We start from the raw sequence: 26,359 nt of genomic DNA on the forward strand, positions 1-26,359 counted from the left end.
GTGAACAACAACACCGACTTATACCAACATAGGTCTTCATTTTTTTTCCAACAGGAAAAAAAACTAAGCTGGACTGCAAGTGAGGAAAGGCATATCATGCCAGTTTATGAGTTTTAGAATGAGGTGGATTCTTTTTACAATTTCAGTTGCCAGGCAAATAATTCTGTCATTGCGGCTAATCTGTCTTTATCTGCATGTTCCTGGTAGTGCAGAGCAGGATTTGTTGCCAGGCATCCATCTGCGGCGGTCTCTGACATATTCATGAGAGAAGAGGTGTTTTTTATTCTGTTTCAGTCAGAGGAAAAACGCATGAAGTTACAGATAAATCTTTGCTGAGGGGAACTTAGGCACATAACTACCTCAGCTCCCCACTGAGCTTTTGCAGATCCCCCTTCTTTGTGATCATTTGAGTAAGGAAGGTGGGCAAAAAGAGGAATGGCCTCATGAGATAAGTAAAGAAATAAAATAATTAAACTTTACCTTGTTAATTTTTTTAACAGGTTGCTCCTTAGCTCATTGGTGAAAAGCTACAGAAGACTTTGAAGTTATTTCATGTAAATTAGATCAAAAAAGTCATGGCTGGTGGCTTTTATGGTCTGCAATGGTTTAAAGTAGAAGTCGAAATTGTGTTTTTGCTCAGCATCTAAATTTTAGTGCAGTCATTTATCAGGGGCATTATTAGTTTATTAAATATATACTTATGGAAGCGTATTGCATAAAATAAAATAAGTGTGTTTGTTCTCATTTCTTTGTGTTTAAAAAAAAAGTTCATCGTTTCAATTTTTTGTGTTTGAATTTCTTTTTCATGCTAATTTTTTAAGAGCCATGAATTAAAGAGGCTGGGAACTAACCTCATATACTACTAAAAACTATAAAATGAGCTGCATCTGTTTTGTAATTCTTACTTACTTTATCCACAAAACATTACAGATCAAAACATTGGGGAAGTATTAAATATTGACCAGTATGAACTGTTTATTTTTGTTTGTCAGTCATTCCTGAGACAACATTGGGTACAAAGCAGCAAAGTCTATTCAGTCTGTTTTTCGAGATATAATTTTTTTTTCTTTCTAATTTTTAGAAATATTTATTTTGCTTCTCAAGACATTCTATTTATTTTTCAATATCATGTTTTTCAGTTTTTTAAGAAAAATTCTTAACAGGATTTTCTATACTGTATATTACTTTTTGTTTTTTAAGATTTTATTTTTATTGATTTTCTTTATAATTCTTTTCCTTTCTTAATAAATTTTTTCTAACTTTTTGATATAATTTGATATAATTAAAAAGAGACTGGCATTTCGTGACGAGCACATGAACAGGACAGAAAATCGTAGAACGAACAACTTTTTTTAATACATGAAAAAATTTACAACAAAGATGGCCTTTCTTTATTGAGTGCAATACGTTTCCTATATTCATCCATTTATCTTCTAAACCTGTTTTGTCCCTTCGGGGTCATGTAGCTGAAAGTTCCATAAATACTTATTACAATAATTTCCAGAATTTCTTTTTGCAACAAAAGTTCCAGTTGTAGTTTGTTCATTTCTTTGTACACTGATAAAAGATTAACACAGTTGAATTGATTTTTGTCTTTAGTTTCATTCATGTTTGTTTCAAATATTTAATTGTTACAACTCAAATTTGTCACATTAAAAGTCAGTGGGAATAAAAAAGAACAAGAAGTTTGACTACATTTTAAGAAGCAATTCTGTCTGGAGAGGGTGCAAGGATTGGGTATAAAAGGAACCTTTGCAAAGATGCTTTACTACACTTCAGATGGGGGTTTCTGGTCACACACTGCTGCTCACACAAACATCCACAGCATTTTGCTCGGGCACTCAAGCCTCTTCGGTGACTTCAGAGACTTCTGCTCCTGCATTTTTCATTCTCACTCCCAACCTTTTGCAAAGCCTGTACTGTCAGATGCGTTGGTGATATCATTGTTGTTGTTTTTTTGTGTAGAGGTGCATTGTTGAATTGGCAAAGATCACTCCAAATTAAAAGGCAAATGTTTTACCATGACTGGTTAGAACCTTTTTAACATGATCAATATAGAAGCATGCAACAAATGATTTCAAATGACTTTTTACTCTGAAGTCACAGTGCATCAGTCCTCACAGTCCCTCGAATATAAAAGTCTTGTTATTCTCTGTGTTTTATTCTTATTTGTTGTGGTTTGATGTGCTCAGATAACAGTTTTTTTTTTTATTTGTTCTGTCCAACAACTGAGCAAACAGATGAACGCTGAAGGCCTTCTGTGTTGGACAGGTTTTACTTTTACAAAAAGGGGTTATGAATCATTTGTATAAACCCCTTTCTATTTTGTATTTATTTATTATTTTTTATTTATTTGTTACATGTATTTGTTACATTGCATGTTCTTTTTATTAAAGGGGAGGGAGAGGGGGGAAAGTGTGTGTGTGTGTGTGTGTGTGTGGGGGTTGAAGAAAAAAAATAAAGAGGGAGGGGGAGAAAGTGAGGGGATACAAGCGCCAAGTTGCTAATTTGAATACATTATGATTTTAAGATGTGAAACATTTATGCTAGATCTGCAGAAAGGCAAATATTGCATCCAAATGTGAAGTTCTGACACTAAGTTTAGAGCAAGATATCTGTCCATCAATACACTGTGGGTTAGGATAAAGCAGACCCCCAGGCCACAGGACAGGCGCGCTCCGCTGCACCGGGCGGCAACCATTGGGGCCACTGGGCGCTGGATACCGAGACGCGGGCCAAGGACGAAGCCAGGACCCAGAGGGCCCAGGAGCAGCCCACCACCCAGCCGGAACCTCGTCACTGCAGGCCAGACCCAAGCAGTCCAGAGATCACAACGCACCCACAGCTCCACCCCTACCTCCCCCACACTAGACTTACCTCTACAGCCCCCCTCCCCCAACACGTTCCTTAACCCTTCCTTCCTTATCCTCCCCCTGCTGCCCTTCCGACTCTGCAAAAGGGAAGATGAGCCCCAGCGAGTATTGGCGAGGTAACCCCCAGGCCTGTCCCCACCCATGCACTCTCACACAAACACATTCTTCTGGTTGCCCCCCGACGCTACACAGTAACCCCCTCCAACCCACCGACGCCCTAGCACCACACGCCCGGCCACCGTCTCGGCTAACAGGGTCCCCACACGCCAGGCCGCCCTGAGAGGACCAGGCAGGTGAAGACCGGCCGCCCCTCCCCGATCCCACCTGTGTATTGTGGTGTGGGTGTGCGGTGTGTGTGCTGCAGGTAAAATAACAGATATTTAATGTAAATTCGTATCAATTTACCCAATTTTGCAAGGCATGTTTGTAGTTTTTTTAATGGTGTCTCTAAACCAACAAAGTGGCTGGTCTCTCCACTATGTTGTACGCCTTTCCTTTTAGTCTTTTAACACCATTTGTCACATATCACACCTGAAACCTTCCTCAACCTCCTTCCACACACCGCGTTACCTCATTTTCACACTGTGTTGCTCTGAACTGTTGACCCTATGTACTTAAAGCCTTCTTCAATTCTTCCTAGATTTTCCTCCACCTGTTCTCACTGCAGATAATGTTATCTGCAAACGTCACGCCCCATGGAGATTCCTGTCTAACTCTCATTATAATGAGAGTTGCACTGCTCATGAGGAGCGATGCAATTTTTTGACCCCTGGTCGTGTTTATGTCGAGGGTGTAAATACTTGAGAAATGTGGGTGTGGCTAAGGCATCAACCAGTAATAAATATGTTCATTTTTATGATTTGGTTTATTTCGTACAAACAAATACAAGGTAGGAGATTAAACAAATAGATACATAAACCTGTGTGTGTTTGTGTGTGTGGATACATATAGATTTGTTACTCAGGATATTTTTGTATTTCAGTGAGCATGTTTACAGCTTTATCAGAAGTACCATTTACAGTATATCATCTTTGATGGATGAATCAAGTGAGTAGCATAAAACACAGATTAATTGTGGCCTAGATGTCTTTCAAAATGACTTGAAAAAGCAAGGTGTTTTTTGTGTCTCCTGTGAACAGCTGCAGGTCTGATTCTGATGAAAATACCTGCTCATAGAACTCATTGATGATCCCCTCTGTCCACTGCAGGTGCAGCTCCTTACACTTCAACGGACCATTGACATCTGCTAGTTTGATGCACATCTGGCACACCAACAATCGATCGTTCTCATTGGTCCAATCAATACCAGACACTCCTTCATCACCCACCTGAGGAAAAAAAGGACGTTACAGTAAATGTTCACTGGTTACGGTATTGTGAAAGAAAAGCTTCCTGTTTTTAATCTTGTCTGAAAAAAGAACATGTCTGAATGTGTAAGACGTGAATGTTTACCTTTGCATTGAATTCTGTGAGGAAGTCAAAATGTTTTTTGAGGTCAGTGGCCAGGATAGCTTCAATAACGAGGAAGCGAAAGCGTTTGAATTCCACATGTTCAAGATTCATCAGGAAGTTATACTCAGGTTGAGACATGAAGAGGTTCCAAGCTGAAGCTGCATGATGGTTTTCCAAGACCGATCTGTCGTTGTACAGAAGAGCCTGTAAACAGGGCAAAGTGAAATCAGCATGCAATAATAATAGTATTTCGAGTACATTTTCAGGAAATTCTTATTAATTACAGACACATTCTCACATTATTTTTTAAATCTCATTAATCTCTAGATATAAAAAAGGGTCCAACTGTTTACTTTTAATTTTGAATGAACTCTTTCTACGCTATGAAGTCAACAATGTTGTTGTAATTCTAAACAGAATTAACCCAAAAAAATGCCATAACTCTATAACTACTCTCTCTATAGTAGTAGAATTTCTTCCTTTATGTAAGGATAAACCTTGATGAGGTGTTTGTTATCATAAATTAATGGAGCAAATTATTCTTCGTAAACTGTAGAATAAGGTGTGTCAAGATATATTTTAGGGTTTTAATATGACGTTTGTGGTCAATATTTTTTGGATTGGTCAGAAAATTGTTCCTACTGTTTTTGATATGTTGAATTAGAGCACTCTGGACCCGATGGTTTATTTTATTTCTTTCTTTTTTTTGTCGTAATTTTTTTAGATTAAAAAAAAAAAACCTCTTTGTGGTGTAAAAGTCTGTTATATAAGGTAAAACTTCGTAAATCCAGTTTTTTAGTTGTATTTTGATCTTTTACTTTGCCACAGTGTCAAAATTTAAAAAGATATACCTAAAAATCAGACTTTTCACATCAATTATTAGATTAGATTAAAAGTAAAGTTCTTAGATAAATCAACTACAGGTTGTGAATAATGAATTGCAAAATAAAATTAATCGCATGACAGCACATTGAACAAGTGTCATTGAATCATTGAAACTAAAAGAAAATTGTTTAATTTGTTTAAACACAAGCAAACCTCTTTAGAGAGCAAAACAAATAAAAAATGTGAACTCACATACAGATTTATCCATATGTGCAGAACACACCAGAATAAATTAAGACAATTTGTCTCCATTTCACCACCATATTGTAGTTGAAACTGATTGTTCTTTGTACTTTCAACATAATCCTTCAGGCATTGTTACCACTGGTTTACTTTGAGATCTTTTTGCTCCTTTTGTTACTTGTCAAATTACAGAAACATATTGTTTTACAAGTGATTTACTCATGAGTTTCACAAGAATTACATTTCCAAAGCATAGAAAGGAATCAGATTTATATGGTGTAAATCCACTTCTAAGTAAGAGAGGTCTAATCTTTGGATTCTTTGAAAGAAAGAAAATTCGGGCCTAAATCTTTTATTTGGAAATCTCCATTTAAAGCGTTTAAAGGAATTTTGATCAGAGCCTCCTAACTTAATTCAAATTATAACTAATGTATTTTAATAAAACTAAAAATTAAACATGATAAAAATCCAACAATAAAATGAATTTTTTTGGTATTGAAGTTAACATTTTTGATTTGTTTTTAATACACTTGTTAATAAAAAAAAAAACTAAATCAAACTTTGTTTACCTGTGGTGCACTGGTGGCAACCAAAAAAGCGTTGGTTCTTCCAGGGTGGTCATAGTCATGCATTGCTGCGGCTACATAAAGAGCCATGAGCTCCAGACCAGGGATGAGCCCAGCCAGGGAACCATACTCCTCCTCCAGCTCCAGGTTTATCCTTGATGCCAGAAAGCTTGTGGCTCGAGGGGTAATGCCATTCGCTGAGTCTGTAGAGATAAAATGTTGGCCATTAGTAAAATACTTTCAATGAGTTGGACACATAAGCCTTTTCTCTCTCTGAACTGAAGCAAAGACACATGCCACTTTAAGAGATTTTCTGTGAGAACAAGAATCTAATTTCTTAGGAACACTGGCCCTGTTTAACCATAGTAGCTGAAATGCCCACTTGTTGCTAAGAATAATACTTTTTTTATATTAAAAAAACTGAGATTGATGCTTAAAAAAATGGAAATAAAATATCTTGCACAGAAGAAAAGTTCGCACCAGTGTGAATTCCATTTTCAGTTCGCAGGGTGGGGAGGCCTGGAACAGGCTGCGTGGTGAGGTACCAGACAGCATGAAGCACATCAGTAGCATGGATCCGGTTGTGATCTGGGCAGAGATTGAGTGTTAGTGTCAAGCAAAGTACCTTCAGAAATGTTCAGCTGCCATGCAACCTTACTGTTATACCTTACAGTACACATAATGGGTTTCACACCTTTACAAAGTCATTTTTTGTTGTTCTGCAAATGTAAAACTTATTTCCATCAGCTAACAACCACAAAATACACAAGGAATGCAACGCTACACATCATTTTTATTTAATGCAAAAGTCTCCCCCTTGTGGTAGGTTAGAGTAATGCTGCACACTTCTTAAAAATGTACTACTCACAAGGAATATCCCTGTATCCATTCTCCAAAGCATGGAAGTAGTTCATAAACTCTTTAATGGGGATCTTAAAGGTTTCAAACAGGCCAGAATCTTCAAAGAGTCTATAAGAAACCTACAAGAAAAGAAAACAATATCATAAACAAACAAAAACAACTTCTCTGTTTATCCTTACAATATGTTGCTCTACTACAATTTTATTTAAACATTGAAAAACAGTTTAGCAAATGTTGGATATGAGACTGAATTATGTAGTTATAATAAATGATAGTAGGCTTAATCAAACATCTTTAGTTGCTATTTTCGTAAATCTTAAAGTCAGTCTTGCAGAAACCTTTTCATATTAGCTAGTCATTACCTGACTGAGGATGCAGCCAGTCTTTCCGTGGGTTCTCTCCACTAGACTGAAAATGGGGAAGTTCCAGTTGTTGAGTTGACTCATGAGAGGCTCCAGCTCTGGCATCATCGGAGTCTTCGATACAGAGATGACTGTGTCCTTTCATGTAAAAGTTGATAAAATTGAGCAAGGTCTATAATCAGATATTATCCCCATAAATATTTTTGATGCCTAAAAGGAACCATTAACATTCGGTTTCATTTTTTTACCCTAACCCTGGTAGAAGTCCCATTGGCTACCTCTGGGGATGGAAGAAGTGGGTGAAGAACAATGTCCTCTGCTGGACACTCCCTGCAACTTTCCCTCAGTACAGAGGGCTTCTTCCCTCCTTCTCCATCTTCCTCATTCTGTGCAAAGTCACTGCTGTCACTGTGGTTGGTCTCATAGGTGCTGTCGTAGGTGCTGTCATAGTCTGATAAAGCTACTGCACGCTCATCTGAAAGGAAAACCCGAGTTAAGAAAATGCAACACCTTGTTGTCCCACCAAACTGGCAAAGTTAGCATAGTATAACTTAAACTTGTGAGAAAATGCTGCTTTTGTGTGGCAATGGTTTACCTGGAGGGACCATTCTATGTCCTTTGCCCCCAGTTTCTCCTCCATGGTTGAGCTGACTGTTGAATGGCCTGCCACAGCTGACAAAAGAGCAGAGACCAAAACAATTCCTTTTCTCTCAGCTCACATGAGTAAAGTGACTCATCTCCACAAGCACAGCCTGCATGCAACAGCTGTCAGCTAATTCTCAGCAGGTTTCCAGCCTGTTCACTGCCAGATCTTTAAAAGTGTTTGTGGCTTAAAAATGTCTGAGTGCAATAGTGTGACTGCATCAGTGTGTTACCTGCCGCAGAGGGATGGAGGTCGCCAGTGAATGGTGGTGGAGTTTGGGGCGCTCTGGCTGTGAGTTAAGGCTCTGTGATGACTTTTGGGGGCCACAGAAACAGGTGTCCGCTCGGTCTGTGGTCCAGCCGGCTCAGGAAGTTGCACTGGACACATCTTTATCGTAGGGCTGGGGACAGGAGTTCCCTGGATGGGAGGTGATGGGCATGGAGAGCCCAGAGGTGATATGTTGGAGGGAGGAAGACCTAAACAAAAAAAGAGAAACACTGAATTTTTTTGAAGAATCCAGATTTACGATAATATTTCTGTCCTTTTTTGTCCCCTATTTTTTCATGTAACAGTGCCCTGACACATTTTTTTAATTCATGATCTTTATGTCAGACTTATTTTAGAAATAATGGATCAGGTTCAACATCAATCTAAAGAATCTGAACAGTTTCTTCTCCCAACTGTCACCGATGCCATGCTGAGCTCACAGAAGAGATGAAAACTCAAAAACACACACCTGATCTTCCTAGTGGTTTGCTGTAAAGGTGGTTGGAAGTCATGGAGGCAGCACAGGAAGCAGACATGGAGCGGCTCTTTGAGATGGTCATCATCAACGAGTGGTTCCATGAATCACTGCTTTGACAAAAGTGTGGGTCAGGAAGACAAATCCGACATCATCTATAGTGTGAGAGGGTGGGGGGTGAGTCGGATAACCTGTCTGGAGTGTGTTTGACGCTGGCGGAGCGATCCCTGCATACTGGGCCTGGCTCGATGGTGGGCAGCCCTGTAGCCGAGGTGGTTGTTGTCCAAGTTGATGAAATTCTCCTCAGCAGTCCAGGGGGCAGACTCCTCCTGAGACGCTGCAGTGTAAATGAGAAACAGTGTCTGACTTTTCTATGCGACTTCAGCAGTGTTTGGGCTGAATATCTTGCTATGATGTTTCATATTTATAAAGGCCAAAGATGAAAATCTTAGTTTTTGTTGTTTGATTTTGGAGCTTTGCAACAGTTTCTCTTCCCCCTCCCGACTGATGTCAGGAAATCTCAAACTGTAAAAGTCCAAGTCTCAGCATGTACCTGGTGAACTATGTTTCTCTACTCTGCTGCTGGTTTCTTGAATTGCTAAGGTGCTTATTAAATGTTTTCTGCCAGGAAAAGTATTTTTTCAATACCTAAAGACATTTAAAAAAAGGGGAGCAGTGGATGTAGCGGTTTCCCCCCCTAGACAGAAACACAGCAGTGGGGGTTTTGAGTCCCAACTCCTCCAATAAAGACAGTCTCATGACCAAAACACAGTATTGGACCAGCAGACGTCCTGCCAGAACGAATATTGAGCATTTCAAAACACAATTTAAATATTTCTAGAATTTCTATTTTTTTTTATTCCAATTAAAAAAAAAAAAAAGAAAAATGATAAAGTTTTGTGTTTAAAGTCATTCTACATTTGCTGAAACATGTTTTAACTGGCGTTAAAATACCAAAAACGTTTATCTTTGCACCTATCTTTGTAACTAAGATTTGTTTGCACTGCAAGTTAAATTGTGCACATTATAAAAAAAAATGTCAAACTAAAAGTCGTACCATCCAGACTTTTAGAATTGGATGCAACAGTTCCCCACCTTTTAACCAAATATGCTTGTGTATAAAACCTCACCAACTAATCTGAGGGCCTGATCTGTTTTATGTTGTCAGTCATGCAATAAACTGATTTCCCTTTAAGGGAAACATCATAAAATAATTTTCCCATGACTTTTATCTAATATTTGCATGATAGTGACCACTCCTAAATGCTTTATATTGTACATCGCACACACTAAAAAAAGTTACACAGGGCTAAAAAAAAAAAAGACCAGCAAAAAACTGCTATCCCTCTATCTACATGCCAACATTTTTTAAAAGATGTGTGCTTTGTAAAAAAGAGTGACCACCCTCAAGCCACATCTGACTTTGCTAATGATCAAGAAAAAATAAATACAAGGGGTAGTAACACTAATTACAGGACGTTTATCTCATTTCCAGATTACATATGTTTTCTTAATTTTTCCAATTTTCCTCCCAAAGAGTCTGGCTGATAATTGGAATAATATCTCAATTATTGAAGTGATAAATTAACGTAAAAGTTAAATATAAAAAAGATGCCATGTCTTTTCCTCAAACATCCGAGGATGCCAGCTTCCCATGTTTACGTAACATCTATTATTCTCTTTACTTCAAAGTCCTACATTAGGGCAGTGGCAGTGAGATGAACCACTCACGGCGTCTATGAACACTCATGCAGAATAAAAAAATCCCCCCAATGAGTTAGAGTTATGCAGAATCTTATTGAGACTCAGTACATGCGTCAAACATTTAAGTGCTGTGGAGCAGTGAATCTCTTTCCAGGTAGACTATCCTGCACCGCGTTACACGCTTTATTTAATTTCTCTGCTGCTTTGAGTGCCTGCATACATTTTAAAGCACACGCCTTGTAAAACATTGAAAAGCCCTCTGCAAGCGTTTGCGTCAGCAGAGAGGGAGGAGATGAAGGTCATATATGCAAAGAGGGCATACACATAAACATGAAAACCATGAAAATCTGGTTATTATCTTGTTAAGAAATTACAACCCCACATTATACAGCCAGCTAAAATGTGTGTCGATTTAGAAAAGAATGACCATTGATGGTACACAACTGCAACTGCAATACATTTATGGCATCCATACATTGTTGAACCATAGATGTAAATAAATGTCAGTGGTGGTACTATCTTATATGCTCAGTTAGAAATGTTTCAACCCCTCCCCAAGAAAGGTTTGTCATCCAAAGTCTCACTTTTTTTTTAATAGATGTTTAGCTTGATAACAAGAAAATTCTTTTGATTTACAAAATTGCAAAAAACGTTATAATGGTTGATTTTAGAACAGGATACTGGGATTAACTGTGTAGACTTGAGAAGGGAATAATGGCAGATGTGACACGCTCATTTGTTTTGGTTTGCTATCACATTTTTGAGACCCAAATATCCAAACACCAATAATTTACCAACAAGGTCATACAGGTGTGTTGCTCCATTAGAGGTAGGGTGAGAAGCTGCTCAGTCACCCAGAAAGAGCTCAGAGTGGAGAAGCTAGTTGAGGTGGTTGAGGCATCTGGTCCGGATGCCTCCTGGACGCCTCCCTGGGGAGGTGTTCCGGGCATGCCTCACTGATCGGAAACTCCAGGGAAGACCCAGGACATTCTGGAGAGACTCCAAGTAAGCTCAGTATAACTGAGTGGGTAGTTTGCTTCCCCTTATATGACTGTGAACTTGTGAGTTTATTTAAAAGTGAAACCAGCCCCTCCTTTTAAAATGAACTATGTTTTGCACATTTCCACACCTGAACTCAGTCTTAAACAGTGTGAATGGGCTCGGCCATGAATTCCTGCTGTTTAGGTTTTCCGATCTATATGAAGATGTCAGGAATACATATGTATAGCATTTTACATGTTAGACACGCATCAACAAAACAAAGCAGCACACACAGACTCTAAATACATGCATTAGATTGACTCCTTTCTAGTGAGTCATAACACTGTCGAGTATCACATAGACCAGAGGCACATGAATGAAAACAGATACTAAAATAGACAGTAATAACCTTTGGAAGGGCCAGTCTTTCTGGCTTTTCAGGTCCATCCTCAGAGTCAGAGCAGGGGCGTGTGTCTGGTGGGATGCGGGGTCGGTGAAGTGGCTGGAGGCTGATCTGGGTGCTGAGGAGGTTGCTGACCGCCTTTAAAGAGCTACAGGTGTTGGGAGGCAGCGAGGGGTCAGCCAACAGGTCTGAGATCAAACCATGGGCCTCTCCCATCACCGCAATGTCCACCACCACACTGGTCCCAGAAGACTGGAAGACAAGAAATTTGTAAAGACATCGCGGGTGAGCATTTTTTTGGCCAATGACAATGACGAAAGAGAATTGCCCCATTATTCATACATAAATACATATGTGAGTCTGTGAATTGGAAAAATAAAAGTTTTATCTATTTTCTTTCTTGTTTTACAAACTGTTTACAGTCTAAAAGGAACAAGATCCTGTCAGTAACAATAGGGACCATCCTCAAGTTTCCAGATAAAGAGCACTTTGCTCCAGTCCAACACTGTTGCCCACTATATTAGGATGATACTGATTAAACATGTTGACTGATAAGGCCACAACCATACGCATGTCAAAGGTAGACCACTGGTTGTTTCAAAAATGGTATCCTTAATTAATATAAGGACAGGTGAACCTGCCTTTCATCCTTTTTCACTGAAAAGTATGTAGGAGGAAAGAGCAGAAACTTGAAGACACTAATAAAAAGACTATACGACAATCCTAAAGCCAAGTAAGTTAGAGTCAAGGAAATGATTTGCTTTTCTTCTCAATTAAAGGCCCAATTAAAAATTTATGGTTTAAAAAATGTAGATTACAAAGATAGAAAATCATTTTTTTTAAAGAATAACCTGTTTTAATGTCTTATGTAGAAATATTTATTAAGGAGTCAAAATTCCTTAATGAATGTAAAATCCTTTTTTCTTCTCTATCAAAATTCTTGTCTATTTCTTTGAATTACTTTTAAAGTGCAACTCACTGCTTTTATACAAACTTTAAAAACACTTATTTCGCTTTACAAATTGGACACTGTTATTTTATTAATTGTAAAAAAAATCATTGAAACATGTGAATGTTTGGTTCAAACTCTGATATTAAATCACACAAAGTTCCTAGAACATAGTCTGTTTATTAGAAATTTTACATTTCAGGTTCATCTGTAGGCAATGATGGGAAATTAGGTATTATTAAGAAAACTGTGTACTACAGTAACTATTTAAAAAGCATTTGAAAGAAAATCAACCACTTTACCTCTGCACCACTGCAGAGGTATATCTAAGGGCGTACTAGTAAGGCTGTACTAACAGCACAACGGGGGTTGGATAGCTCGCAATTACTGTCTCTACTCATAAAGTCATTTTACAGTCAGTGCTCGGGCATGGCTAGCACATATGTAGTGGGAGGTGTTTAGTCCAACCGGCCACTAGATCTGCTCCCACTAACAGCAGTTAGTACACACCTCTGCAAGGCGGGCCAGCAGCCAGTGATAGCACCAGAGCGATCACACAGCTGCCGAAGAGCCGTACTCTGGGGCCAGGTGGACTCTGTCTTTGTCCACCTGGTGTGCTAAGACAAGGCCCTATACGTCAAAGACTGATGTTTTCTTCCCCCCACTCTGCTCTTCTCTCCCAGTCTTTCTGTGTCAGTAGCTGAAGCAGCATTTGAAGCTTACACGATCAGTGAATCCATAAGCCTCCATGATCTCCCATCTGTCCTCCTCTCCTGGGGCTACAAGCTCTGATGGCTGGCAGCGACCTCTTCCTTTGCCGCTTTGCTTTGCTAACATGCCAAACTTTTTTATATAGTTGAAACTGCATCATGGATTGTGTTTATTCTAGGCAAGCATATACCTTTCTAGATATTTGTTGATGTAAATCTCAGGAAGCAGCACAGTGTGTATTCACAATTTCAACACCAGTTGATTTCTCTACTTCAGCTGTATGAGATCTCTGAACGTATCATGGTTCTGGGATTTAGTGACTAAATAAATAAAGCTGAAAAAAAGTATTTCCTGGAAGAGCATGTCTCTTTCTGTGTGCACATAAAGGGGGCATGTATCACCTCAACCTGAACAAAACCCATTAGAGCACTCCAGAGCTTTATGACATCCTGCTATTGTGACATTCACCTATTACCTGGCAGTAATTGGCTCTGTTCAGCTAATGTCAGGGAGAGAGCGGGAAACTATGAGTTCAGATTTCTGTGTGTGCCTCCAATCCCCCACCTCATGCCCCCTCTCCCACAGACTCGCAAAGATAAGCAGTTTATGGCCCAATCCTCACTATTATCTGGTCTCTTCCTGGATTTTTAAAAACTTTTTTATTTAAAAACACTAACAGCTGTATGTGTGTGTGCATTTGTAAATTCTTTCAGCACAACAAATGGCTGACGAAGGGCCACTGCTGCTGCTCTGGCTGAGACACAGGGGATAAGCAAGGTGAGTAAGAAGGTTATTGATCCCCCCCAGCACAAAGACCAACAGGATACTGCAAAGAGAGTGATGGTCAATGAGTAAATCAACAATGGGCATGAGCGTGTGTGTGTGTATGTTGCAAGTAACACAGTACATGCTGGACATAGAAAGTTTTGAACTAAAGAGGAAGCGATGATGAGTCTTAGATGAACAGATGATTAACACAGAGGTCTTAAAAACAGAAAAGCTGACCACTTCCCAATCCAAAACAAAAATCTCCAATGATAAACGGATAAAAATGTAGAACCGAATAAGGCTTGATTTTAAAACTAATAGACAGGGTGGTAAAACAATACAGATAATATTTGTGAAGATGATCAAAAGTGACAAAAATTCCCAGGCTTTGGGGAAAAGTTTAAAGTATGTAGTCAATCAAATTATCTGGTCACCTCAGAAGCTGTTTATGTTTGGTATAAAACATAGACATGTACACAGTAGAGCCCTGCGCGGGACTATTTTCTTCATCCCGCTCCCGCCGAATTTCTGACCAATCCCGCCCGCTCCCGCAACGTATGCGTTACACTCCCGCCCGCACCCGCAATATGTATGTCCACTCCCGCCCGCACCCGCAAAACTCTGAGAATATATTCCCGCACAGTAATAGAGATGCATTGATTTTGTATCTTCTCCCATCCCGCAGAAAAAAAAAGTATTTGGCACTTTGAAATTGGGAGTGAGGTCATCTAGACCCCACAAGACAGTGCGCTAAACTTTTTTCTTCAATGATTTGTGATATTCATTGGTTTCCATGGATTACATAAAATCCTCTCCACCTTTATCGACCTTTGTCATGGTAGGGATAACACATCAATGGTCATCTTGACCCCAAATAGTAGGGGTGTAACTATAAATGTAGTTGAACCGAGCAATTTTGGTACAGCAGTTTCGTTTCGGTTTACTTCTGTATCGTTTCGGTACATTTTTTCTTTTTTTCCTGCACATGCATTGTAACGACTGAACTGCTTTGTCACTTGTAGCGGGGAAATGAGAGCCGAGCTGCTAATTAACTAGCTTTGTTGACTGTCCTTGCCTCATATTTAACTCTCCATCAAACAGTCTCAGAGTCGACAGAAAAATAGATTGCTCCATCTCCTTTCCGGCAGTGAACATGAACGTCACTTCTCTTCATAGCTCTCTCAGGGATGGTGGAGGATTCAACACACAAGATTTCACACTTCCCATGAGTCTTAGTGGCTATAGGCAGGGCTATCCCCCAGGTTGCCACTGTATTAACTAGGGATGGGTACCGAGCCCCGGTATCGAACGAGCCCCGGGGCAACATTCTTCAAGACCGCAGTATTGTTAATATCTGACCTCAACGGTTCTGTTATCGGTACTGGAGAAGTCGCTTTTTTTGTGTCCCACAAGATATTCAAGTTATCTGCAAATTTTAACCCACAGAGTCTGTCAGTTTTCAGTTAATTAATGATTTTATTAATTTCGCTATTCTTGCTGAAGAGGACAGGTCTGTCTGGCTATTTGTGTGTATGGGGAGCGGGGTTGTTGTGCAGACCGCACGCGGCGCGCGCGCGCACACTAACCAAAGCTATACGTTGGCGGAAAGAGGTAAACGGTCCAAAATGCGGCTCTTTCCTTCTTGTGCTTCGGCTCTCTGTGGTTTTTGTAAAATAACTATCATGTTTTCAGATTGTCGTGGTGCCTTTAACACCGACAGTTAGAGCCAGGAGGCAGGAGGAAGACGGCAGCGTGAAAGCGCGGAGGGGGCGTGTGGGGGAGGAGAGCTGCTAGAGGCAACATGACACAGCAGATGCAAATTTGAAGCATGGATCACGTTTGGCGACTGTTTTCATAAATGTTGGACTTTTCTCTTAAAGGTGCGACTTTTCCTCCGAAAAATACAGTAATTTCTGATTGTGGCCATCTTGACGAGATATTATGTCACTGGAACCATGAACTTTTCAAAGATGGGCAAATAAATGAGAAAAACAAGCCTGTTTTTAGACTGTGCTCATTAAAGGTGTTGTATGCCACAGGATAAAACTGTTATGTATTAATCAAAAATCTGTTAACATGTTTGATAACATACATGGGGTTAAAAGTAAATGAAAATTAATGGGGCACATAAGAATTCATACTGACCGTAGTTATCGTAAATATTAAAAATAGCCTCAGACAAAAAAAAGGGCAAAGGAACATAATATAGATGGACTGACCAAGAAGCAACACTTTAGCTTCCTGTTAGAGACAGATTTGAAGATAAAAGTAACTTAAACATAATCAGCTCACAGGGTAACCACTAGAATCGTAAGTCAGTCCGCATTTAAATGTCTAAAGGTGTATTCAGACTGCAAAAGTCCATTATTACGGACTGCGTCCGCTTAATTTGGTCCGGATCTTGTCCTGAACCTTGCGCTTGGTCTGTATTCAGACTGCCTTCAACCGGACTATTTTGTTTAAAACCAAAGATTGTAAACAAAAGCATGTGACTAAAGATTTCTTCAGTCATTGGCCAGAAATTATGAGGGTGTGCAAAGAAACAAAAAAAGGAATGATGGAAGTCCTCCACTTTGTAATCCTTGTTGAGATAGTTAACTTATTCAAACTTCATATTTCGCTGACTGAGGAAACGACATCTAAAAAGGGAAGCTGATAACTGTTTACGATATATAGATCGGGAAAACTGTGTGAGAAGTAATGTGTGTCACATTAAAATTATTTTTAATAAAAATTGTATTATTATTATTAAAAGTTGTTTCAATGAGCCTGCTTTTGGTTAGATTTTACTCCAAGACAATTGTAAGGGGTTCATGTTCGGAACGACATCCTTTTAACTTCATATTATACATGAAAATTGTGTTAAAAATAGGGCATAATTTTTAAATTGTGTAACGGTTTCAGTTCATTTGTGTTTTGTTCCTGGCTCCTGGAGGCATATTGCCAGGAGGCAGAGAGGACCAGATGCCCCTGGTCCCAGGTCTCCGGTTCCATTTTCGAGGGGAGTCGCCTAGCCTCAAGAGGAGGTCGCCGTCACCGCCGCCCTCACCGTAAGTCCTCCCTTGACTCCTGGATGGCGCTGGACAGTCTCCGGCCACGGGCCTTCCTGGAGCCTCTGGGCCAGGACCTGTGGCTGTGGGAGGACCCTTACCTGGAGGAGGAGGGGGTCGAGTCCCAGTGGACTTTGGAGGGTCAGCTCCCCGCCTCCTTCTTCGACGGGCCTCGTTTGGCTGTGCGAAGGGGCCGTCGTCGTCGCCACCGTCCCTCTCGACGCCCCGTTTTGGTTCCGGAGGTGGAACTGGAGGCGTCCCAACCCGGTCCTGCGTCCAGGAGGGAGTCGGACCCACCACGACCCGTTCCGGCTCCCAGGAGGGTCCCGGACGCACCACGACCCGTTCCGGCTCCAAGGAGGTTGCTGGACCCAACTCCTCCCGTTCCGGCTCCGAGGAGGTTCCCGGACGCACCACGACCCGTTACGGCTCCGAGGAAGTCGCTGGACGCACCTCGACCCGTTCCGGCTCCGAGGAGGTTGCTGGACACAACTCCTCCAGTTCCTGCTCCGAGGAGGGTGTCGGACCGTCCACGACCGGTTCCGGTTCCGAGGAGGTTGTCGGACGCCACCCCTTCCGTTCCTGCCGCGGATCCCGAACCCGAGCCGCCTGCCGCGGACCCCGAACCCGAGCCGCCTGCCGCGGACCCCGAGCCGCCTGCCGCGGACCCCGAACCCGAGCCGCCTGCCGCGGACCCCGAGCCCCGACCGCCTGCCGCGGACCCCGAGCCCCAGCCGCCTGCCGCGGACCCCGAGCCCCAGCCGCCTGCCGCGGACCCCGAGCCCCAGCCGCCTTCCCCGGACCCCGAGCCGCCAGCCGTTTGCTGGTTAGACTGTAGATACCGGACGGCGCTGCCTCCCGGCCGCCCTCCGGATCCGCCTCGCCGGACAGAGCGGTCTCCGGGCCGTCCTCCGGACCCGCTTCGCCAGACAGAGCGGCCTCCCGGTCGTCCTCCGGAGCCGACTCACCGGACTGCTATTGGCCCTTGGATTGGCCTTTCGGGCCCCCTCCTCCTGGACTCTTGGAGGAACCTCGGTGCGGTTCCTTGAGGGGGGGGTTATGTAACGGTTTCAGTTCATTTGTGTTTTGTTGCTGGATTTCCTGTTTTATTTTGTAGTATTTCCTGTTTCGTTGTTGTTTTGAGTTTTACCTTGACCCATTCAGTCCTGAGTGTTTCCACCTGTGTCTTGTTGCCTTGTATGTATTTAAGTCCTGTCTTTCCCTTCCTCCTGTGCTGATCCATAGTTTGTAATTGTCTCGCTCCCCCGTTTTCAGAGTTTTTCGAGTCTCGAGTTTTGCCTGCCTGTTGCAGTGGTTTTGTTTTGTAGTTTCCAGTTTTGTTATTAAACCTCCATTCCCTGCATCCTCCTGCCTCCTCTCCTCTCTGCGCCTGGGTACCTCCCATTCCCCCCGTAACAAATTGACAGCCGATGGCTAAATGAATAGCCCCATCACAGCTTTATTGGGCATATTCCAACAAAGCATGATGAGTTGGTTTGTTCCACCTATTCAACTATTTACTGAAAAGGTAGAGAATCAGTGCTGTCATATATCAGTGAGAGCCATAAATAGCTTTGATTAGGCCCAACATAAATGTATATGTCACATGACCACAGCATGTGTAAATATGTATGTTTATGTGACATACTGCCTAGTAGTTTCTTGGTAAATTTACTTGGTTCCAGTTACTTCTGTTTTCAAATAAAGCCAAATGCCTAATACACTGGTTTGGCACAGGAACAGAAACTTGTTTTCTGGAATCTAACGCCCCTTAAAATACTAGGCAAACACACACCAGACACAAACATTCATTGAAGCTATGCTATTGCAAATCAGACCAAAAAAAGGGCCTACATGGAGTTTATCTATCTCGAGTGAAAACCATTTAAAACAGCAGTCAATTTTTCCAAGAATTTCGTTCCATCATTGACAGACTACACTGGACATAGTAATACAATAAAAAGAGAAACATTTCAAACTGCAATGTCTTCAGTGGACATGCTCACTATTAAAGTCCAGGAGAGTTAGAAGAGAACTAAAGAAGCATGGTTTGTGTGCAAAGGTATAAAAAAGAAGAAAATTACGCTGTTGGGCATGTGAAACCATTTGGAATAGTTATGCTTAACTGTCAAATGTGAATCTCTGTGTTTGTTTGAAAAGGGCAGTGTAGCAGTATAGTGATCTACCGCGGAACAGAAATCCATGACAATGGATTATGGTTAACCCTTGTGCTATTCTAGGCACTTTAACTTGGGGGTTGGGTCATCTAGACCCACTAGACAGTACGCTGAACTTTTTCTCTTCAATGATTGACCTGGCATGGTTTTCTAAATGACCTCACTGGTTCCATGGATTACATGAAATCTTTCCACCTTTATCCACCTTTGTCATGGTAGGGAGAACACATCAATGTGAGGGTGGGGTCATCTAAGATAGCACAAGGGTTAAAGAACATTTCTTAAATGTTATATTTTACAACATTTTGTTTTGATACTGACAGTGGCAAAAAAAACAAAAACAATATGCTGAATACACAAGTTGTCTAAGATTAGCTTTGAAAAGATTCTCTTTGTATTTTTTCCACTGAAACAGTTCTGAGTATAAAGTTGTACTGTACACTGGAGTGTAAAGGAGCTCAGCTGGTTTGCCGGAGTGAGCTGTTCTCTTTTTCACTCCAGTGGCCGTGGTCTGCCTGTGGAATCAGCTCCTTCTCATGTGTCTGTCACTACTTTTATCTCTTCATCTCTGTTCTCACCATCTGCCTTCATGCCTGATCTGCCATAACATTTTCCAACTGTCTCTCAGAAGAGGGCTGTAGTAAAAATATAAAACAGAGACAAGACAGGACAGCAAATCATATAGATTTTTAACTGGATTATTTATGGATTTAAAGATGGGTGTAGAAGCAATTTTCTGAGTTATTTCAACCAAATTTCTATGATTATGATTCAATATGATTTACAGCTTGATCCAATAGGACATGATCTTAATTTTTCTTTTCAAATTTTGTTTCAAAAACTAGTTCATTATAAAAGAGAACTTTTTGGAGTCAAAACCTGAATACATCACTAAAGGTTCTCCTTGTGAATAAAATGAAAAATACATAAATGTCCTATTGAGTTTCATAAAAAGAATATATATGCATTAGAGAATAATCTATCAGTTGACTTAATGAATTAAAATTGCATCTTGAAAATAATCTTTAGTTAGAGAAAATACAATATAGCTTAATCAAGACTGAGATGGTAGGACCAAAGCAATAGATTAGTACAAGCTTTATGGTTTAAACCATGGAACACTGCATAAGTATAAGCGTTAACCATGGTTGCTTTTGTAGCTCTTTTCATCACATTAAACTGTTTTCTAACACTAAAGTAATAAATATATACATTATCAATGCAGAAGTTTAGCATGATTAATGCAATAATTTTGACTAAGAAAGTTTTATAATATTTAAAAAGAAGGTTTTCAAAGATAATTACTTCTGTCATTAAATCAGTTGTATTGAAACTTTAAAAGGTGATTTTACTGTGGCGTTTCAGGGACCAGGTTAACAGCTTGTATCTACTTACAGAATTGTAGAATGGGGTCATTGCAACTCTAAAAAACCTGAAGAAATAAATAATAATTTCAGCTGAGAAAGTACAGAAGCAGCATTTCTAAGATAAGACGTGTCTTCAAAGAGGTTGAGTTAAACAACATTAAACAAACACTTTCATTTGCAGCTGTAATATTGCACTAGGCTCCATGCAAAAACTTATAATTTAACTTTAAATCGAAGATGAAAATATGCAAACCACCGTCTTAAACAATATAACCAAGGTATCACTCTCAGCTATGTACTTATCTGCAAACAATGGCCTGCTCACCTAAGCACAATAGTTACAGTGACACTTTCAACACTGTCGTCAAGTCTCATAGATGTGTAACTGACCTAAAAACTAGAAGCCTAATTTAGACATTGCTTCAAGTTGCCCTAGTTAAGCCATCTCATCATTACTGATTTAATGGCTCCTTATTTTTGCCTGGTTATGCACATGCAACGGCCCATACTGAACCTGTTTGAGCAGATGGGCATTGTCCTGATGTCGTCCAGTAACATAAGCGGCATTCCTCCTCTGCATCATTTGTTCTCAAGCGCAACCCTTGCAGACTGGATTCCTGTAGAAGTGTAAAGTCTTTCTTTCCTTTCAACCTGCTTGAAAAGGTAACAAAGTCTCAACCAAAAGCCAATGACATGAAGTGTAACACTTCCTCTCCTCTTCTTTCCTTTCCTCTCCTATCTCTTGAACCTCCCTTTGTCCTTACACCCGCCCCTGATGCTGCATCTACCAATTGCATGTGCTTGGACGTGGCTTAAGGATGAGAGATCTGCAGTATTTCAGATAGCAGTTGTATTGAAAATACCTGGTTGCCAGGATGCAGCTGCACAAAGATCAAGATGACTCATCTGTAGACCATAAAATAGGTGTTCGGGTCTCAGATGGCCACAAATATCCTACACTCTCTGCTCGTCAAGTGTTTTCTGTAATAGCAGCTGATGGTGTAACCAAGCAGTGAATGAGATGCTTTATGGGAAAAGTCCATTTCACATCCAAAAAATGGAATGAACATTGATTCATTTAAAGTCTGTTTGTCCCGTTCAGAAAATAGGCTTTCTGTTGACTGAAGAGTTCAAATAAGATGGGCCAAAAACACAATAGAACTGATATCTAACTAACTTTAGGTTAAAAAATCCATAAAAGAGCAGCTTCCAGCTTGTCTGCATGTAGACAATCATTAATTTACCTTTGAAAAAGAAGTAAAACATTTTCTGCCCCCAAATCTTTTTTTTTTCCCTTTTTAAACACAGAGTAGATAGTAATAAATAGTTTGAATAGTTTGAATGTTGATACATTTTTCTTGTTTTTCATTTAACTCTAGGTATTTTAAATATCTTAGTTAGTTTGTCACTTGATATAGAATGTCACACCAAAAAATCAAAAAATAACAATATAAAGTTGCACTTTGCTAGCTGGGTATCACCACTAATTTCCAGAATAGATTCGATTAGATTTGTTTTTTTTTTCTATTCTTCCGATCCACTCGATTCCGTTTCATTTTAATTTTGAATTTACACAGTTCAGACATAGCTGTATAGAAATACATTAATAATCTATATATGTTTTGAAGATATTCGTATTTAGTCAGCAATTTGTATTTAGATAGACCGAGCATTAGCATTAGCCGTCCTATGGGAGATTCCATTATACGTTAGCATCAAGCTAGTGGACTTTGGCTTTACTGCAGTTATGCGTTAGGTCACCGAAAAGGAAAGACATAAAAGATCAATCTCTACTTTTATAGAACAATTAATCGATTTTATCATTAATCATTTTGTACCCAGCCCTATTTTGCAGATATAATCAAGTTTCAATCTTGTAACACAATTTTGTATGAGTTTTGTAGACGTCACATATGGTTATCAAAGGTTTGAAGAAGAAAAAGAAATGAGGTAAAGAACAATCAAGTTTTCTCAATTTCCATATGTGCAGCAATAAAACAAAGTTAAAGTTAAAAGTTAAATTCCCACTATCTGTCACACACCTAGGTGTGTGATATTTGTTCTATGCATTTGACCTATCCCCTGGGGGAGCAGTGAGCTGCAGACACAGCTCAGGCACCTATTGGTGGTTTCACCCCCAAATCCAACCCCTTAATGCTGAGTGTCTAGCAGGGAGGCATCGGATCCCATTTTTAGAGTCTTTGGTATGACTCGGCCTGGATTTGAACTAAAAAAACTTTTATCTGATCATTCTTTGATGCTTGCTGTGTATATTGCATGAGCGGAGTTCATTTAAGTCAGGGTTCTTGGGTGTTAAAAATAGTAATTAATTAAATAATTAATGTGTAATCACACAACCTTGGGAATACTAAGTCATTTCCAATTCCATTTTTTAAGTTCTGCGATTATTAACTTCAAAGCATCACACCTTTGCTCCCCTGCTGTTTTTTGTGCCTTTGAAGAATATAGTACCACAAAGGTATTTTTAAAAAAGTGTATAGTCTAGTGGTTTCTAGGGACAAAAAACATAACAAACCTTTACACAATGAGTTTAATAGAAAAGCAATGGAAGCAAATCTAAAAAAATGAAAGATTTAATATTTTTTGTCAGTTGTTTTCAAAATCCATGTCTTAAATTCAGAAGAAAAAATTTGCCTTTTCCTTACATGCTTCTGTTTTGAGCTGGGCTAAACATAGTAACCACAGACATCAGAAATATGAAGTTTTTATTAGCTGAACTGCACAAAACCTAAAAAAGTACAATAAGGCTGCTTTACACTGAAGAGATCCCATAGACTTGGTTTAAAAAACACAATAAATACGCAAAAAATAACAAAAAGCCGGCATTCTGGAGCAGCGCGAGCAAACACGTCCGCCTCGGGGGGCGCCACTCGACATCTTGTGTTTTTGTGGGTATGATGTGAGTGAATTGTTTTGTTTCCTCTATACTTTTGGCATTAGGAGCAGACAGCAAAGAAAGAATTTCGTTGTGCAGGGAAACCCGTTTCTTTACTGTGCATATGATAATAAACCCTTTGAATCTTGAATCTAGACTTGGTTTAAATAGGTCAGGAATGCTGATAAATGTGACCCCTTTATCTGGTTTGGTTTTCTGTCACACACACAACCCTGAAGAGGACCAAACTGCCTGGAGAAATCACACAGTTCCAAGAGCAGCTCATTCGGGAGAACTATTACCAGGAAGGAGGAAGAGGAAGCAAAAAAACTGGTTAGTACTGCCAGTCTTCTGACTATAGTGTATTTATTGGTACCTGTAAATCCTCACTACACTATATCTACCCACAAGACATTTTCCAACTGTTCATGACTCAGAATTATTCTGGTTCTTTTTCTTTGCAACTCAAAATGAACAGTGCTTATGTCCCTTATTCCCTTTATATTGTTTGATTTACAGATGCAGCAAACAACTAGTGTGCTGAAACAAGGTAACCCTCAATGCTACTGATGCTTGAAGATAGAGAAGAACTAATGCAATGTGACAAGAGAACTGTAAAGTGCACTCCTGACCTACATTTCATGATGTTAACAGCTGTTGTAGAGATGGGGACCTGAAAATTGCTGTCATATTGTAGCTCAAGTTTATATTTCACTGCACTGGACAAACAGTAAAAAAAAAAAAAAAAAAAACCTTTACATTACATCAAGAATAATCTGTGATGAATGATTTATTGCTCACTTAGTTTGTGCAGACACTTGTTTTAGATCAAGGTCACTGTGAGGGTGCAGGCTGTGCCAGCTGTCATCAGGCTAAAGGGTGTTAAATCCTGGGCAGGATACAAATCATTACAGGCCAACACAAAATAAACAAATAAAACCAGCATCTCTACTCAATCCCATAAAATTATTTATATAAATAATTAAAGTTCCACTCTAACTTTATTTTATCTATTCTAGAATCATTCCCAATGGTCTTTGAATTAGGATTATGCAATGTTTAGCCAAAATAAAAAAACCTGCGTCGTATTTTCACCTTGTACTGCATTTTCTGCAGAGCAGAAATCAGAAAATAGCCCCTTAGTTGTGGACGGGACTGTTGGTGCATAAGTAACACCACGCTGATATCCCATCCCTTTGCTTACTCTCTCCCACTAACTTACAGCCCCCCACAACCCCACGCTAACATTAGCGTAGCAAAGACAGAATGGCGAGCAATATCAGAGCTTTGCACCCATACAGTTTTGAGCCAGATGCCAGATCAGACGAGGAAAATCAAGACGTTTGTCTGCAAGTGGATGCATCGGAATTGGAGCAGAGCAGTAGGACTTTGGCCCGCCCATTTGAGTTGCTTCATTGCAAACCCAAGCTTTTTCAAACCCTGGGTTTTCACCTTCTCCTGATCCAATACAATTTTAATAAAGAAATAGTCAGAAACGCTATTTTTATTTTGAATTATTTAATGCATGTCCTTCATCATGAGAAAATGTTACAAAAACATCTTTAAAACACCATCATTGGACTCTGTCTTTAATCACTCGTGCATAATAGAGGAATGTAGGACAGTGCAGCACACAAAACCAAGAAAAGGCTATACTATCAAGATTTCTTTCATTAAAGTATTAAATATTAGGACTCTGAAGCCTCTTTTCTGAATCTCAGGTCATTTCACAGTTCTGGAGCCTGTATGTCAGCCCAAATGTTCTGCAGATCTGAGGGCACAAACAGGAGTTTAAAAGGTGGGAAGGTTGATGATGTCACTGATTCAGAAACAAACATTGAAATTTTAACAAAACCGAAAATCACAAGTAAAAAAGGAAAAAACGAAAAGTGGTCATTTCGAGCCAAGCTGCCCAACATAGGGATTTGCACGGGCAAACAACTTTCCATTACACTTGTGGAACCTGTTTAGTGGCATATAAGAGGGAAGGGAGAAACACATACAGTATGTTGATTGCAGCTTGTGCAGACAATGTAACCTGGGGTTACTGAGATCACAGTCTGCAAACTCGTGGCTGGGGAGAGCGAAGCCAGACAACATGGGGTGGTGGTGTGTAGGATAACTGGTTGTAAGGAAGATGAAGAGGACAAGGGCAGGACAAAGGACTAAGTGTGGGAAGCTGGAAAGGGAGAAGAGTTAAGTGGATTTTAAAAAGAAGTTGAAACAGGTTTTGGGAGATCAGGAGGTTCTGGATAGCTACAGCTAAAAGGGTTAGGGAGACTAGCAGGAAGGTATTTGGCGTGTCATCTGGGATATGGAAAGCAGATAAAGAAGACTTAGTGGTTGGATGAAAAAGTTCAGGAGTGTGTAATGAAGAAAAGTCACCAAAAAAGTAACACCCAGAGGATGGAAAAAAACAGGGAAATGCAGTACAAGGTGAAGGTTGTGGCAACTACAGAACAATAGAGCTGATGAGTCACACAATAAAAAATAGTGGAAGCTAGGCTGATGTCCAAAGTGAGCATTTATGAGCAACAGAATGGATCCATGTCAACAAAGAGTTCCACAGATGGAATATTTGCTTTGGGAATTCTTCTGGAAATGTACAGAGAAGGTTAGAAGAAGCTGCATTGTGTCTTTGTAGATCTAGAGAAAGTCTACAACATGGTACAGAGACAGGACATGGTTTTTATGAGGAAGTCTTGAGTGGCAAAGAAGTTTGTTAGAATTGTGCAGAACATACATGTACATGAGAGCTTTAAGACACTGACGAGGAGAGCAATGGT

The 26,359-nt window shown here is 40.1% G+C and overlaps 1 protein-coding gene across 3 annotated transcripts in view; it reads right to left on the reverse strand.

Annotated features, from left to right (window-relative positions):
• The window catches only part of LOC101174445 (cGMP-inhibited 3',5'-cyclic phosphodiesterase 3A), an 87,492-nt gene that overhangs the window by 13,141 nt on the left and 47,992 nt on the right, over positions 1-26,359 (reverse strand). Inside the window, exons 1-13 of one of the 3 annotated variants that reach the window (XM_078930028.1) lie at positions 21,192-21,355; positions 11,662-11,907; positions 8,759-8,904; positions 8,562-8,677; positions 8,058-8,301; positions 7,778-7,854; positions 7,437-7,657; positions 7,183-7,320; positions 6,828-6,939; positions 6,440-6,547; positions 5,963-6,162; positions 4,326-4,529; positions 4,040-4,201 (exon numbers count right to left, since the gene is read on the reverse strand). In XM_078930028.1, coding sequence (XP_078786154.1) covers positions 4,040-4,201; positions 4,326-4,529; positions 5,963-6,162; positions 6,440-6,547; positions 6,828-6,939; positions 7,183-7,320; positions 7,437-7,657; positions 7,778-7,854; positions 8,058-8,301; positions 8,562-8,677; positions 8,759-8,904; positions 11,662-11,907; positions 21,192-21,260 — 2,043 coding nt within the window. In that variant the 5' untranslated portion in view covers positions 21,261-21,355. Of the gene's footprint in view, positions 1-4,039; positions 4,202-4,325; positions 4,530-5,962; positions 6,163-6,439; positions 6,548-6,827; positions 6,940-7,182; positions 7,321-7,436; positions 7,658-7,777; positions 7,855-8,057; positions 8,302-8,561; positions 8,678-8,758; positions 8,905-11,661; positions 11,908-21,191; positions 21,356-26,359 lie in introns of those variants that run through there. The other 2 variants (XM_011482616.4, XM_078930027.1) reach the window with 2 other exon arrangements.

This window comes from Oryzias latipes, chromosome 13, assembly GCF_053564925.1.
Source record: "Oryzias latipes strain Hd-rR chromosome 13, Olatipes_Hd-rR_3.1".
Taxonomy (NCBI): domain Eukaryota; kingdom Metazoa; phylum Chordata; class Actinopteri; order Beloniformes; family Adrianichthyidae; genus Oryzias; species Oryzias latipes.